This window comes from Terrapene carolina, unplaced genomic scaffold (genome assembly GCF_002925995.2).
Source record: "Terrapene carolina triunguis isolate 2854851 unplaced genomic scaffold, T_m_triunguis-2.0 Scaffold141, whole genome shotgun sequence".
NCBI classification, from domain to species: domain Eukaryota; kingdom Metazoa; phylum Chordata; order Testudines; family Emydidae; genus Terrapene; species Terrapene triunguis.
The window spans coordinates 7627606-7640924 of record NW_020664492.1 but is presented as its reverse complement, the minus strand read 5'-3'; the positions used below and the strand labels follow the sequence as shown (position 1 = coordinate 7640924).

The following is a 13319-nucleotide window of genomic DNA, read 5'->3' as shown; positions in this document are numbered from 1 at the left end:
GTTCTGGGGGGGGCTGTCAGGGGGTGGGGAGTGGTTGGATGGGGCATGGGAGTCCCAGGGGTCTGTCTGGGGGTGGGGGTGTGGATAAGGGTTGGGGCAATCAGGGTACAGGTAGGGGGTAGGGTCCTAGGGGGCCAGTTAGGATGGGGGGAGGGTCTCAGGAGGGGGCAGTCAGGGGACAAGAGGCAGGGAGGCTTAGGTAGGGGGTGGAGTCCTGGGGGGCAGTTAGGGGCAGGGGTCCCAGGAGGGGGCAGTCAGGGGACAAGGAACGGGGGGAGGGTTGGGGGTTCTGAGGGGGGCGGGAACTGGGAGGGGCGGGGCTCCTCCCGTCCTCTTTTTTGCTTGCTGAAATATGGTAACCCTATCCAAAACACAAGACCTGGTAGTAATGGGGGACTAACTCCCAGACAGCTGTTGGAAAATGTAATATGGCAAACCACAAAATTTCCAGTAAGTTATTGGAATGTATTTGGGATAACTTTTTCTTTCAGAAAGTTGAGGCAGTAACCAGAGGGACAGCCATTTTAGACTTGATTCTGACCAACAGAGAGGAATTGGTGGCAAATCTGAAGGTGGAAGGTAATTTGGATGAAAGTGATCATGAAATGATCGCTTTCATGTGTCTAAGGAAAGGAAGGAATTAGGGCAGCAGAATAAGGACAATGGACTTCAAGAAAAGACTAAAACTCAGAAAACTAGTAGGTAATGTCCCATTTGGAAAAAAATCTTAAGGATAAAGGAGTCCAGGAGAGCTGACACAATGTAAACTAATCCAATTCAAAGGAAAGAGAAAAAACAGTAAGAAGCCAATAGCACTCCATCAGGAGCTCTTAAATGACCTGAAAAATCAAAAAGGAATCCTACCAACAATGGAAACGTGCAAGATTTGCTAAGGAGATATAATAAAAGGATAGCACATGCATATAGGGACAAAATCAGAAAAGCTAAGGCACAAAATGAGTGAAACCAAACAAAGGACATAAAAGGCAGTAAGAAGAGGTTCTATAAATACATTAGGAAGCAAGATGAAAGAAAGGGTAGGTCCTCTACTTAACAGGGAAGGAGAAAAGACAGTTACCTTTTCCGTAACTGGTGTTCTTCGAGATATATTGCTCATGTCCATTTCATATTAGGTGTGTGTGCTCGCCACATGCACCGGTGCCGGAAGTTTTTCCCTTAGCAGTATCCATAGGGTGTATGGGGAGATTTTGGCAAACCAGTAAAGTGCCTGAAACCACTATTACTTATTGCTAAAAGCAGTCATGTCAGCAGGCCGTAAATCGCGGACAACGACTGTACTACTGGGGGAGGCCCCCGGGCATCATCCCCCATGAGGGTAGGGGGTTTGGGGTGGGCACTGTCTCCTCTACCCCAACCTCCAAGCGTGTTTCATGCACCAACCCCGGTGCTGATGGTGCAGTCAACTGTTGCTCTGAGGTGGTGGCAGATGAGCGGTGCGAAGGGGCCATTGTCATCACCAGCATGGCCCACGCACTCCAATAAGGCCACTGGGGAGGCCACTGACCATGCTGTCAAGGTGGCGCCGTAAACGTCGATGCGGCCTCAGGTGCCCAATTGCGCCAGTGGAGTCTCAGTGAGGGACTAAACTGCTCTTCCATGCCGGGGGAATCCCCTCCCAGTGACCATGGTGGGGCCGTCAACGCCTGTGTCTGCCTGCCGACTGTCGCCACCCGAGACCGGTGCTTGGAGTGGGAGGATCGGTGCCAGTGTCGGGGGGACTGGTGCTGGGGGGGGGGGGGGGAGAGGCGGTATTGGGGGGGGGGGGACCCCAAGGGGGAAACAACGGAGATCTGCGCAGAGAAGATGAATGGTGCTGGTAGTACAGAGACTGGTGCCTCCCCCAGATGATCCACGTCGAGATGGCGGGGACCACGAACACTGTGCCGGTGACCAAGGGTGAGCCCCAGAGGATCTGGGCTGCGATGCCAGAGATCTGCGGCGTGGAGACGGAGAGCGCTGCCTTGGCTTGGGGAATCAGCAGTGCTGCACTGACCCCTGGTGGGGTCTTGGCGACTGGCTTACCCTCGGAAGGAGCCTTTGCCGCTTCCTGTGGTGCCTGCAGCGCGAGCCGAGGCCTCTGCTTTCTTGGTGCCAGGGAAGCTTGGGAATGAGTCGACGTCACCACAAGTTTGGGTCCCCTACCACTCCTGGGAGACGGTGGTGGATCCTTTAAGGGGCTCAGGACTGACTGGGGAGGCACGTCCACACGGCTCCGGAGTTCCCGGGCGGCCCGAACTGGGTCCTTTGCCTGATGCCCCATGGCCTTTCTTGCCCAGTGCTGGAGAACCATGTTTCTTAGTTTTCTTTCTGGGCACAGGCGATGGGGAGTGGTGCCGGGGGTGTGCTGCACACCGAGGCACTAGGAGTTGAGTCTTAGCAGGACGGCTTGGAAGCCGGACGGAGGGCAGCCTCCATGAAGAGGGCCCTCAAATGAATATCCCACACTCTGAGTCCTGGGTCGAAAATGTTTACAAATATGACACTTGTCCTTCACATGTGATTCTCCCAAGCACTTGAGGCAGCTGCTGTGGGGGTCACTTACAGGCATAGGCCTGTTACAGTCCACGCAGAGCTTAAACCTCAGAGACAGGGCATGCCCTTTCTGGGGTGAAGTCCCTGCTGGGACTCTAACTTCTAACTACACTTAACATTAACTACTACAAACAACTATTTACAAGTCCGTAAGGCTTGAACTCAGAAGAGATGAAACCAATAGCCCTTACTATGCAAGGAAAGGCACTCCGACTAACCACCACAAGTGGTAAGAAGGAACTGAGAGGGTGTAGGGCCGGCAATGCCTGATATACCAACGCATGAGCGCAACACTCAAGGGGGCGCCACAGCTGACTCTAATGATACTGCTAAGGCAAAATACTCTGACGACCACTCATGTGGGCACACACACACCTAGAATGGAATCGACATGAGCAAGTACTCGAAGAAGAATATTTAGATAAGTTACATGTGTTCAAGTTGCCAGTGCCTGATGAAATTCATCCTAGGGTACTTAAGGAACTAGCTGAAGCAATCATTAGCAATTATCTTTGAGAATTCATGGAGGACGGGTGAAGTCCCAGAGGAACGGAGAAGGGCAAACATAGTACCCATCTTTAAAAAAGGGAAAAAAAGAGGATCTGGAGAATTATAGACCAGTCAGCCTAACTTGGATACTGGAAAAGATACTGGAACAAATTATTACACAATCAGTTTGTAAGGACTTAGAGGATAACAGGGTTATAAGGAATAACAAGAACAAATCATACCAAACCAACTTAATTTCTTTCTTTGACAGGGTTACTGGCCTAGTGGATAGGGAGGAAGCCGTAGACCTGATATATCTTGATTTTAGTAAGGCTTTTGGCAGTCCCACCTGACATTCTCAAAAGCAAACTAGGGAACTGTGGTTTAGATGAAATTACTATAAGGCGGTTGCACAACTGGTTTAAAGACCATACTCAAAAAAGTTATCAATGGTTCACTGCCAAACTGGGAGGACTTATCTAGTGAGGGTCATAGAGGGGTCAGTACTTACTATTCAATATTTTAATTAATGACTTGGATAATGGAGTGGAGAGTATGCTTATAAAATTTGCAGATGATACCAAGCTGAGAGAGGTTGCAAGCACTTTGGAGAACAGGATTGGAATTCAAAACAACCTTGAAAAATTAGAGAACTGGTCTGAAATCAACAAAATGAAATTCAGTAAAGACAAGTACTTCATTCAAGAAGGAAAATTCAAATGCACAAATTCACAATGGGAAATAAATGGCTAGGTGGCATAAGGCTGAAAAGGATGTGGGGGTTATAGTGGATCACAAATGGAATACGAGGCAACAATGTGATGCAGTTGCGAAAAAGGCTAATATAATTCCATGGTGTATTAACAGGAGAGCCATATGTAAGAGACAAGAGATAACTGTCCTACTTTACTCAGCATTGGTAAGACCTCAGCTGGAGTAATTGCGTCCCGTTTTGGGTGCCACGCTTTAGGAAAGATGTGGGCAAATTAGAGAGTCCAGAGTAGAGCAACAAAAACAATAGAAGATTTAGAAAACCTGACCTATGAGGAAAGGTTAATCTGGGCCTGTTTAATCTTGAGAAAAGAAGATTGGGGGGAGTGGGGGGACCTGAGAACAGTCTTCAAATACATTAAGGGCTGTTACAATGAGGACGTGACCAATTGTCTTCCACGTCCACTGAAGGTAGGACAAGAAATAATGGGCTTAAATCTGCAGTAAGGGAGAGGTAGGTTAGATATAAATAAAAACTTTCTAGTTATGACTATATCTACACGATAAGGTAGGGGTGTGAATCCCCTGTTCGCATACAGATAATCATGCTAGCACTCATCAAGCTAGTGTGAGTATAAATAGTAGTGTCGTTTCAGTAGCACTAGTAGTGGCAGCAGAGACATGGCTAAGCCATGCTGAGTACAAACCCACCTGAAACTGGTGGCTATGTAACTCAGCACATACCCAGTAGTTTCAGAGGGGTTTATACATGGTACAGCTAAGCTCTGCTATTGTTACCTGTGCTAGCATGGCTACACTGCTATTTATATTCATGCTAGCTTGATGGGAGCTAGCATCACTATGTGTACATGGGCAGGGGAATCACACTCTTACTTCTTAGAGTAGGCATAGCCCAGGGGTTGGCAACCTTGGCACGCAGCTCGCTAGGGTAAGCCCCCTAGCAGGCCGGGCCACTTTGTTTACCTACCGCGTCCACAGGTTTGGCTGATCGCAGCTCCCACTGGCCGCGGTTTGCCGCTCCAGGCCAATGGGGGCGGCGGGAAGCGGCGGCCAGCACATCCCTTGGCCCGCGCCGCTTCCCGCCGCCCTTATTGGCCTGGGACAGCAAACCACAGCCAGTGGGAGCCACGATTGGCCAAACCTGCGGACGTGGCAGATAAACAAACCGGCCCGGCCCGCCAGGGGGCTTACCCTGGCAAGCTGCGTGCCAAAGATTGCCGACCCCGGCATAGCCTATAAGGGTAAGAGAATAGGCTTCCAAGGGATTTTATGGAATCCTCACAATTGGAGGCCTTTAAGAACAGGTTGGACAAACACTAGTCAGGAATGGTCTAAGTTTACTTGGTCCTCCCTCAGCAGAGGTGGCTGGACTTGATGACCTCTCAAAGTCCCTTCCAGCGCTACATTTCTATGATTCTATGGTTTGGTCTGTCTAACCTAAACATTAGACAGTTATAAACCTGCAGGTACAACACCAAGATCAGCTTGGAAAGTTGTTAGATTTTTAATATGATCTGTTTAAACATGAAAAAACTTGGACACAATGCACAATATACCTGTTCTCTTGCTAACAGAAACTATAAATCCCACTAAATCCACTTCAGCACAGGCTGGTCGAAAAGATGGATCCAACAACATGCTGAACCGCAGAGCCTTCCTCGGAATATAAATCTGTAACAGCACCTCTTGCGAAGCCTGAAGAAACAGAACTTTAAATATTTATGCCATCAAGCTTATATAAATTGTTTATGCGGTTATACACATATTTACAGTTAAAAGTTTTTACCTGTAGTTGGAGGTACTGAGTTTTGTTTGTGGCTGTTAACTGTACATTAACAGTGTCTGATTTGCCTTTGGATTGCGAAGCTACTAGCTGGTATATTCTGTACCGACCACCTTCTTTTAACAGGGAACATACATCCAATAATGGACGCCATATATTCAATATAATGGCTATAATGTAAGATTAGAAAACATATTAGTATGCAGTAACATGGAGGCCTCAAAAAAATTCAACTTAAGACATCCTTGGTGTAACTCTGTTGAATTTATAGACTCATAGATTTTAAGGTCAGAAGGGACCATCATGATAATTTAGTCTGACCTCCTGCACATTGCTGGCCACAGAACCTCGCCCACCCACTCCTGTGACCCTGAACCTCTGGCTGAGTTACTGAAGTCCTCAAATCATGATTTAAAGACTTCAAGTTACAGAGAATCCGCCATTTTACACTAGTTTAAACCTGCAAGTGACCATGTCCCATGCTGCCGAGGAAGGCAGAAAACCCCCAGTCTCTCTGCTGATCTGATCCAGGGAAAAAATCCTTCCCAGCCCCAAATATGGTGATCAGTTGGAACTTGAGGATGTGGGCAAGATCCACCAGCAAGACACCCAGGAAAGAATTCTCTGTAATAACTCAGAGTCCTCCCCATCTAGTTTCACTGGCTGTTGGAGATATTTCCTGCTAGCAGTCGCCAAGGTCGTCAATAAAAATGTTAAATAAGACTGGTCCCAAGACTGATCCCTGAGAAACTCTGCTAGTAACCTCCCTCCAGACTGACAGTTCACCTTTCAGGAGGACTTGTTGCAATCTCCCCTTTAAACAGTTTCTTATCCACCCTTCTATTCTCAAATTAATCTCCATCTTCTCCAATTAAACTAATAATTTCCCATGTGAAACTGTACCAAATGCCTTACTGAAATCCAGGTAGATTAGATCTGCTGCATTTCCTTTGTTTAAAAAATCAGTTATTTTCTTAAAGAAGGGGATTCAGGTTGGTCTGGCACAATCTAACTTCTGTAAAACCATGCTATATTTTATCCCAATTACTGCTTACTTCTATGGCCTTAACTACTTTCTCTTTCAAAATTTGTTCCAAGACCTTGCATACAATTGAGGTCAAACAGGACTGTAGTTTCCTGGATCACTTTTTTTGTTGTTGCTTTTAAAAATAGGTACTACGTTAGCAATTCTCCAGTCATTGGGTACAACCTCTGAGTTTACAGATTCATAAAAATCCTTATTATTGGGATTGCAATTTCATAGAATCAAAGAATATCAGGGCTGGAAAGGACCTCAGGAGATCATCTAGTCCAGTGCTTCTCAAAGCCGGTCCGCAGCTTGTTCAGGGAAAGCCCCTGGAGGTCCAGGCTGGTTTGTTTACCTGCCACGTCCGCAAGTTCGGCCGATCGCGGCTCCCACTGGCCGCGGTTCGCCATCTCAGGCCAATGGGGGCTGCGGGAAGCGGCGCGGGCTGAGGGATGTACTGGCCGCCCTTCCCGCAGCCCCCATTGGCCTGGAGTGGCGAACTGCGGCCAGTGGGAGCTGCGATTGGCCAAACCTGTGGACATAGCAGATAAACAAACCGGCCTGGACCGTCAGGGGCTTTCCCTGAACAAGCAGTGGACCAGCTTTTTGTGGACCAGCTTTGAGAAGCACTGATCTAGTCCAAACTCCTGCTCAAAGCAGGACCAATCCCCAACTAAATCATCCCAGCCAGAGCTTGGTCAAGCCTGACTATGTGCCAGTTCCTTTAATATTCTTAGATGGAGATTATCTGGGCCCCCTCATTTAGTTCCATTAAGCTGCTAAATTTGACTTCCACCTCTGATGTGGTAATTTCTACTTCCATATCCTCATTCCCATTAGCCACCCTGCCACTACCTAAACTCTTCATTACCCTTATTAAAAACTGAGGCAAGGTATTTGTTTGTGTGTTGGACCATGCCTTGATTATAAATCTTTAATCTCCACCCCATCCCAAGTGCTTAAATTGGCCTATTATGGTGAAAATTGAAGTTGTTTACATTTTTCAGTACTAACCTTTATCTTTTTCTTGTTTTCTGTAATCCACAACACGTAACTTCCATACAGTAGACACATCCCTTTTGGAGCAACCATGTTCCTCCCGTTCAGCAGACTCTATAGCCTTCTTGAATTCTGCTTGTATCTGAGCTTGCTTCTTATCATTCAACATCTGCCTGTGAGTATTCAAGGCTTTTAACTGCTCTTCACTAAGACATCCCTGTAACCACAAAGGGCAAACCCACTCAGCTTCATGTGTCTATCAGTAAAAAAGTCTGTCATAGATTTTGAGAAAGTCTTCTCTAAATATACAAGATTAATTTTCATTTCATTAATATAACAGGATTTCAGAACTATTATTATATATTATAATACAAAGGGGCCCCGATCTTGGTTAGGCCCTCTAGGTATTACTGGAATGCAAATAATAAGCATTGTACAGCACCATAAATACATACATTTTACAAAACATTGACAAAGTCAAAGTCACAGACTCTATGATCTTATTACAGTCAAAAGCCCTGATCCTACAAATGCTTAGGCATGTGCTCTGCTTTATAACAGACACAATGGGAAGACTCACTACTTGGCATGTCGCTAAGTGTCTGTGCTTGAATGAAGATTGGGAGAAATGGCAAACACAGGCTGGAGCTGGAAAAGGAGGAAGATTGGGAGCAAGGACAGCAATCACTTAGGTGAAAAGTACACGAGTTTTGAGGGTCACATCATAGGTTTGTTTTTTGGTTTTTTTACTTTAGTAGAAAGTAAACCTGGCTCAATTTCTTTTGCACAAACATAAAATAGGACAAGGACATAAGACTATAAACATTAACTTTAATTACATTGTTTGCTGAGTTGGTTGTATTGAAAGTATAGATTTGTTTGTTGAATCTCTCTCAAACTGCTACTCAGTTACTTTAGTGATTTTTGCATGTACCAGGTTCTTATAGAGGTCTTGTTATAATTACATGGGGGAGGGAAACACAAGCATGGCAAGAAGCACCGATTGTCATTGCACCACAAATATTTGGTAAATATTTACTCTAGTAGAAAAATTATTTAGATACTACTAATAATTAGGGTTGTCAAGCAGTTAAAAAAATCAATTGTGATTAATCGGGTGATTATAAAAATTAATCACAATTAATTGCGCTGTTAATAATAGAAAACCATTTATTTAAATATTTTTGGATGCTTTCTACATTTTCAAATATAATTATTTCAGTTACAACACAGAATACAAAGTGTACAGTGCTCACTTTATATTTATTTTTAATACAAATATTTGCACTGTAAAAAACAAAAGAAATAGTATTTTTCAATTCACCTAATACAAGTAATGCAGTGTAATCTCTTTATCATGAAAGTTGAACTTACAAATGTAGAATTATGTACAAAAAAACCTGCATTCAAAAATAAAACAATGGAAAACTTTAGAGCCTACAAGTCCAATCAATCCTACTTCTGGTTCAGCCAATTGCTCAAACAAGTTTGTTTACATTTGCAGAAGATAATGCTGCCTGCTTCTTGTTTACAATGTCACCTGAAAGTGAAAACAGGCATTCTCATGGCATTGTTGTAGCTGGCATCGCAAGATATTTATGTGCCAGATGCTCTAAAGATTCATATGTCCCTTGATGCTTCAACCACCATTCCAGAGGACATGCGTCCAGGCTGATGACGGGTTCTGCTCGATAATGATCCAAAGCACTGTGGACCGACGCATGTTCATTTTCATCATCTGAGTCAGATGCCACCAGCAGAAGGTTGATTTTCTTTTTTGGTGGTTTGGGTTCCGTAGTTTCCGCATCGGAGTGTTGCTCTTTTAAGACTTCTGAAAGCATGCTCCACACCTCATCCCTCTCAGATTTTGGAAAGCACTTCAGATTCTTAAATCTTGCATCAAGTGCTGTAGCCATCTTTAGAAATTTCACATTGGTGTCTTCTTTGCATTTTGTCATATTTGTAGTGAAAGTGTTCATAAAACGAACATGTGCTGGGTCATCATCCGAGACTGCTATAACATGAAATATATGGCAGAATGAGGGTAAAACAGAGAAGGAGACATACAATTCTCCCCCAAGGAGTTCAGTCACAAATTTAATTAACACGTTATTTTTTTAATGAACCTCATCAGCATGGAAGCATGTCCTCTGGAACGATGGCTGAAGCATGAAGAGGAATATGAATCTTTAGTGCATCTGGCACGTAAATAGTTTGCGACACCAGCTACAACAGTGCCATGCGAACGCCTGTTCTCACTTTCAGGTGACACTGTAATTAAAAAGTGGGCAGCATTATCTCCCGTAAATGTAAACAAACTTGTTTCTCTTAATGGTTGGCTGAACGAGAAGTAGGACTGAGTGGACTTGTAGGCTCTAAAGTTTTACATCGTTTTGTTTTTGAGTGCAGTTATGTAACAAAAAAACCTACATTTGTAAGTTGCACTTTTATGATAAAGATACTTGTATGAGGTGAATTGAAAAATACTATTTCTTTTGTTTATCATGTTTACAGTGCAAATATTCGTAATAAAAAATAATATAAAGTGAGCACTGTACACTTTGCATTTTGTGTTGCAATTGAATCGATACATTTGAAAATGTAGAAAAACATCCAAAAATGTTTAATAAATGTCAATTGGTATTCTATTGTTTAACAGTGCAATTAATCACGATTAATTTTTTTAATCGCGATTACTTTTTTTGAGTTAATCACGTGAGTTAACTGTGATTAATCAACAGCCCTAATAATAAATAATGACAATAATAAAAAAAATTATGAAAATAATTTTGTAGAGCCATATATTTACAGATTTGTAAAATTTCACCATTCACAGTTGGACACTTAACTCCAGAGAAGAGCTGACCAAAATTTGGAATTTTCCATTCATAGGGAATTTCAGTATTTTGAAATTTGGTTTCAGATTCATTCAAACTGAAACCAAATATTACAAATTTTCTCATGAAACTGGCAGATTCAAAAAAATTGTGTTTGGGAGACACTGAAACACAGTGTTTTTGAAACAAAACATGCTCCCCAATCCCCAGCCGCTGCCAGTGAACTTGACATGATTCATGTCAGTTTCACTGCTTCCCGCCACTAAATAGTAAGTCCAAAATATGAACAGAGTGCAGAGCTGAGAGCCTCAACTCAGAGCCACAGCTTGAGCCAGGGCTCCCAGGACCTCCAAGGCTACCAGGCTCCTAGCTCTGAAGCAGAAATGTTGGAAGCCAGGGACCCTAAAAACCTGAGGTCCCTGGCCCATAAGCAGACTGCATGGTGGACCTAGTTGGGTTCCATTAGAACCCTAGCAGCCAGGGTATCTCTGGAAACCTGCCTGTGACTGAGTGAAAGTTAGCTGAACCTGACTCATTTTCACAAGAAATGTTGAGTGTGACAAACTGGCATTTTCTGATGAAACTGTTTAATCACAAAATTTCTGTTCAGCTCGATTCGACTCGAGTACATCTTTTAACACCTTATAAATCCACTAGTAAAATATTTAATTCAATAAACATCTTTTATATTTATTTTTATTAATATGCTTGTTTTTATGGAGAACTGGGAAACTTCTTTCATAAAAATAAATCAGAATTGTGACTCAGTTCCCCCATCCCCTCTTGTATTGTTACTCATCCATTTAAATGAGATGTGACAGATGTGAGACCTTGGAAACATGGAAAACTTCAAAGACTATTACATTGAGATATGCCAAATGCTACGGACACATAATATTCATAGATCTTTGTATTAATAAGTTTTGTGTGTGTATCTTTATGTTTCTGGTTCCCTGTATGTGTTTCCTATGGAATATGCAAAAAGAACAGGAGTACTTGTGGCACCTTAGAGACTAACAAATTTATTAGAGCATAAGCTTTCGTGGGCTACAACCCACTTCTATGGAATATGGAATCACAGGGATAGGGGCAGGAGCGCCGCCAGCTTTTTTGCCCCCTAGGCGGCGGAAGGTCCCGCCCCCGAAATACCGCCCCCCGACAGAGGCGGTGGAAGGTCCCACTCCTGAAATACCGACGACGACTGGAGCGACTGAAGATCCGGCCGCCGCGGTTGCCGCCCCCCAAATGTTAGTGCCCTAAGCGACCGCCTAGGTCGCCTAATGGGTTGTGCCGGCCCTGGATAGGGGTTGATTAAAGCAGAGTCCCAGTGCCAGTTATGTAGATACCCAATCTTTAAAGCTTTTCTCCCTAGGGAAAAGGGCACTGACTAGTTATACCTGTTTCATGAGCCCTCAGGAACAAGCCCCCAAATTGTAATAATGTGTCAGTCTGAATTGACTCAGAGATCCCTCACTTAATCCACAAACTTACATGAGACTGTAACCAAGAGGGCAAAACCCTGCTGGAAGGGTTTGAATGACTTTGAAAACACACTGGGGTCACCACATGGAAGATGGTTGACATCTGATAAACTTAGCATGCACATAGACTATTTATTGTTTTATTACATGTTTCCTCTATAATGCTTTTGTCCAAAATAAATATACTGGGTTTTGTAAAAGCTGGCTGGTCACCGGTAAATGCTGTCACAGAGAGCAGAACTGCAGGTGCTGGACTAAAAGTCAGACCTGCTGGGATAAGCACAGTGAATTGCCAGGGGGCTGCAACTCTAATACTCTGGTCTGGAAGGAAAAGGAACATTGGTTCTTGTCCTTAGGCCACTAGCCATCACCTTTCTAAGACCTAAAGAGATGCCCTTGAAGAGACCACAAATGTAGCAGAGCTGTAGGTAACTCCAGAACTGTGACAGTTCTAACAGACCAATACTAGTGAACGAAAAAATGCAACAAAATTTGAATCCTTCATGCAATCTTTTTAAATTATTTTAATCTGAATTCTTATTTAATGATCAGCACATTGCAGAACATCTCACAAGAAGGCAACAGGCAATACTAATTTAAGGTCATATCATGTCCTTGAATCCAGCAGAAACTATTATTGAATAAAAACAATGGAGATTCCACATGTATTTGAGGGTAGTATTCACAATTAATAATTACCTCCATACAACCAGGATCAGATGCATTCTGAATTGCTTCATAAAGCTCTGCACCATCTTGCACAGTATGAATCTGCTGTCTGGTGAGTGTGCGCGATCTCAGTGCTCTTCTTTGAGGTTTGTCTGTTTTAAAAAATGTTAATGTTATATCTAACTGCTACAATCTAAATAAAAAAAACAATTAAAAATGTGATGTAGAAAGCTCTTTAGAGTGGCCAAAGTGTGTCTGAATGAAAATATCAGGCTGAGTCTATATACAGGAATTCACTTTTTTTAGTAATACAAGTGGCAGAAAGTCTACTATTCACTTGGATTTCACATAGTAGAATGTGGTATAAGCTCACTGTAGAATCACTGGAGACAGAGACAGAAAATATCTATTAAAAAGGAAAGTCATCTTTGCCATATAAGAGGGATAAAATATTTTTTGCAATTAGGTGGCTGAACTACTTTACTTTTATATTTTAATGGCATGTGAATCTATATTGGTGTGTTGATTCAAGACAAGTCAGGACCTCTTTGTGTAGGGTAGAGGGAAAAGGAGCTGATACGTAATAATGTTATGATTACTACAGGAACTGCTAAGCAATATTCTAAGAATAATGAGATGTAACAATTTTATGGATGTTATACGGGACCTAGTCAGTGAAGGGAAGTTGTTGTATATTGGGTTATAAGACTTTCCTGTACGAATGTATTGCTATAGCGTAAGAAGGGGTT

The 13319-nt window shown here is 43.2% G+C and overlaps 1 protein-coding gene across 1 annotated transcript in view; it reads right to left on the bottom strand.

Moving 5' to 3' along the window:
* LOC112113030 (breast cancer type 2 susceptibility protein-like) overlaps positions 1 to 13319 on the bottom strand; it is an 84109-nt gene that overhangs the window by 6186 nt on the left and 64604 nt on the right. Inside the window, exons 20-23 of the mRNA XM_026653551.1 lie at positions 12601 to 12722; positions 7599 to 7800; positions 5561 to 5727; positions 5331 to 5469 (exon numbers count right to left, since the gene is read on the bottom strand). Of these exons, the coding sequence (XP_026509336.1) occupies positions 5331 to 5469; positions 5561 to 5727; positions 7599 to 7800; positions 12601 to 12722 (630 nt within the window). The remainder of the gene's footprint in view (positions 1 to 5330; positions 5470 to 5560; positions 5728 to 7598; positions 7801 to 12600; positions 12723 to 13319) is intronic.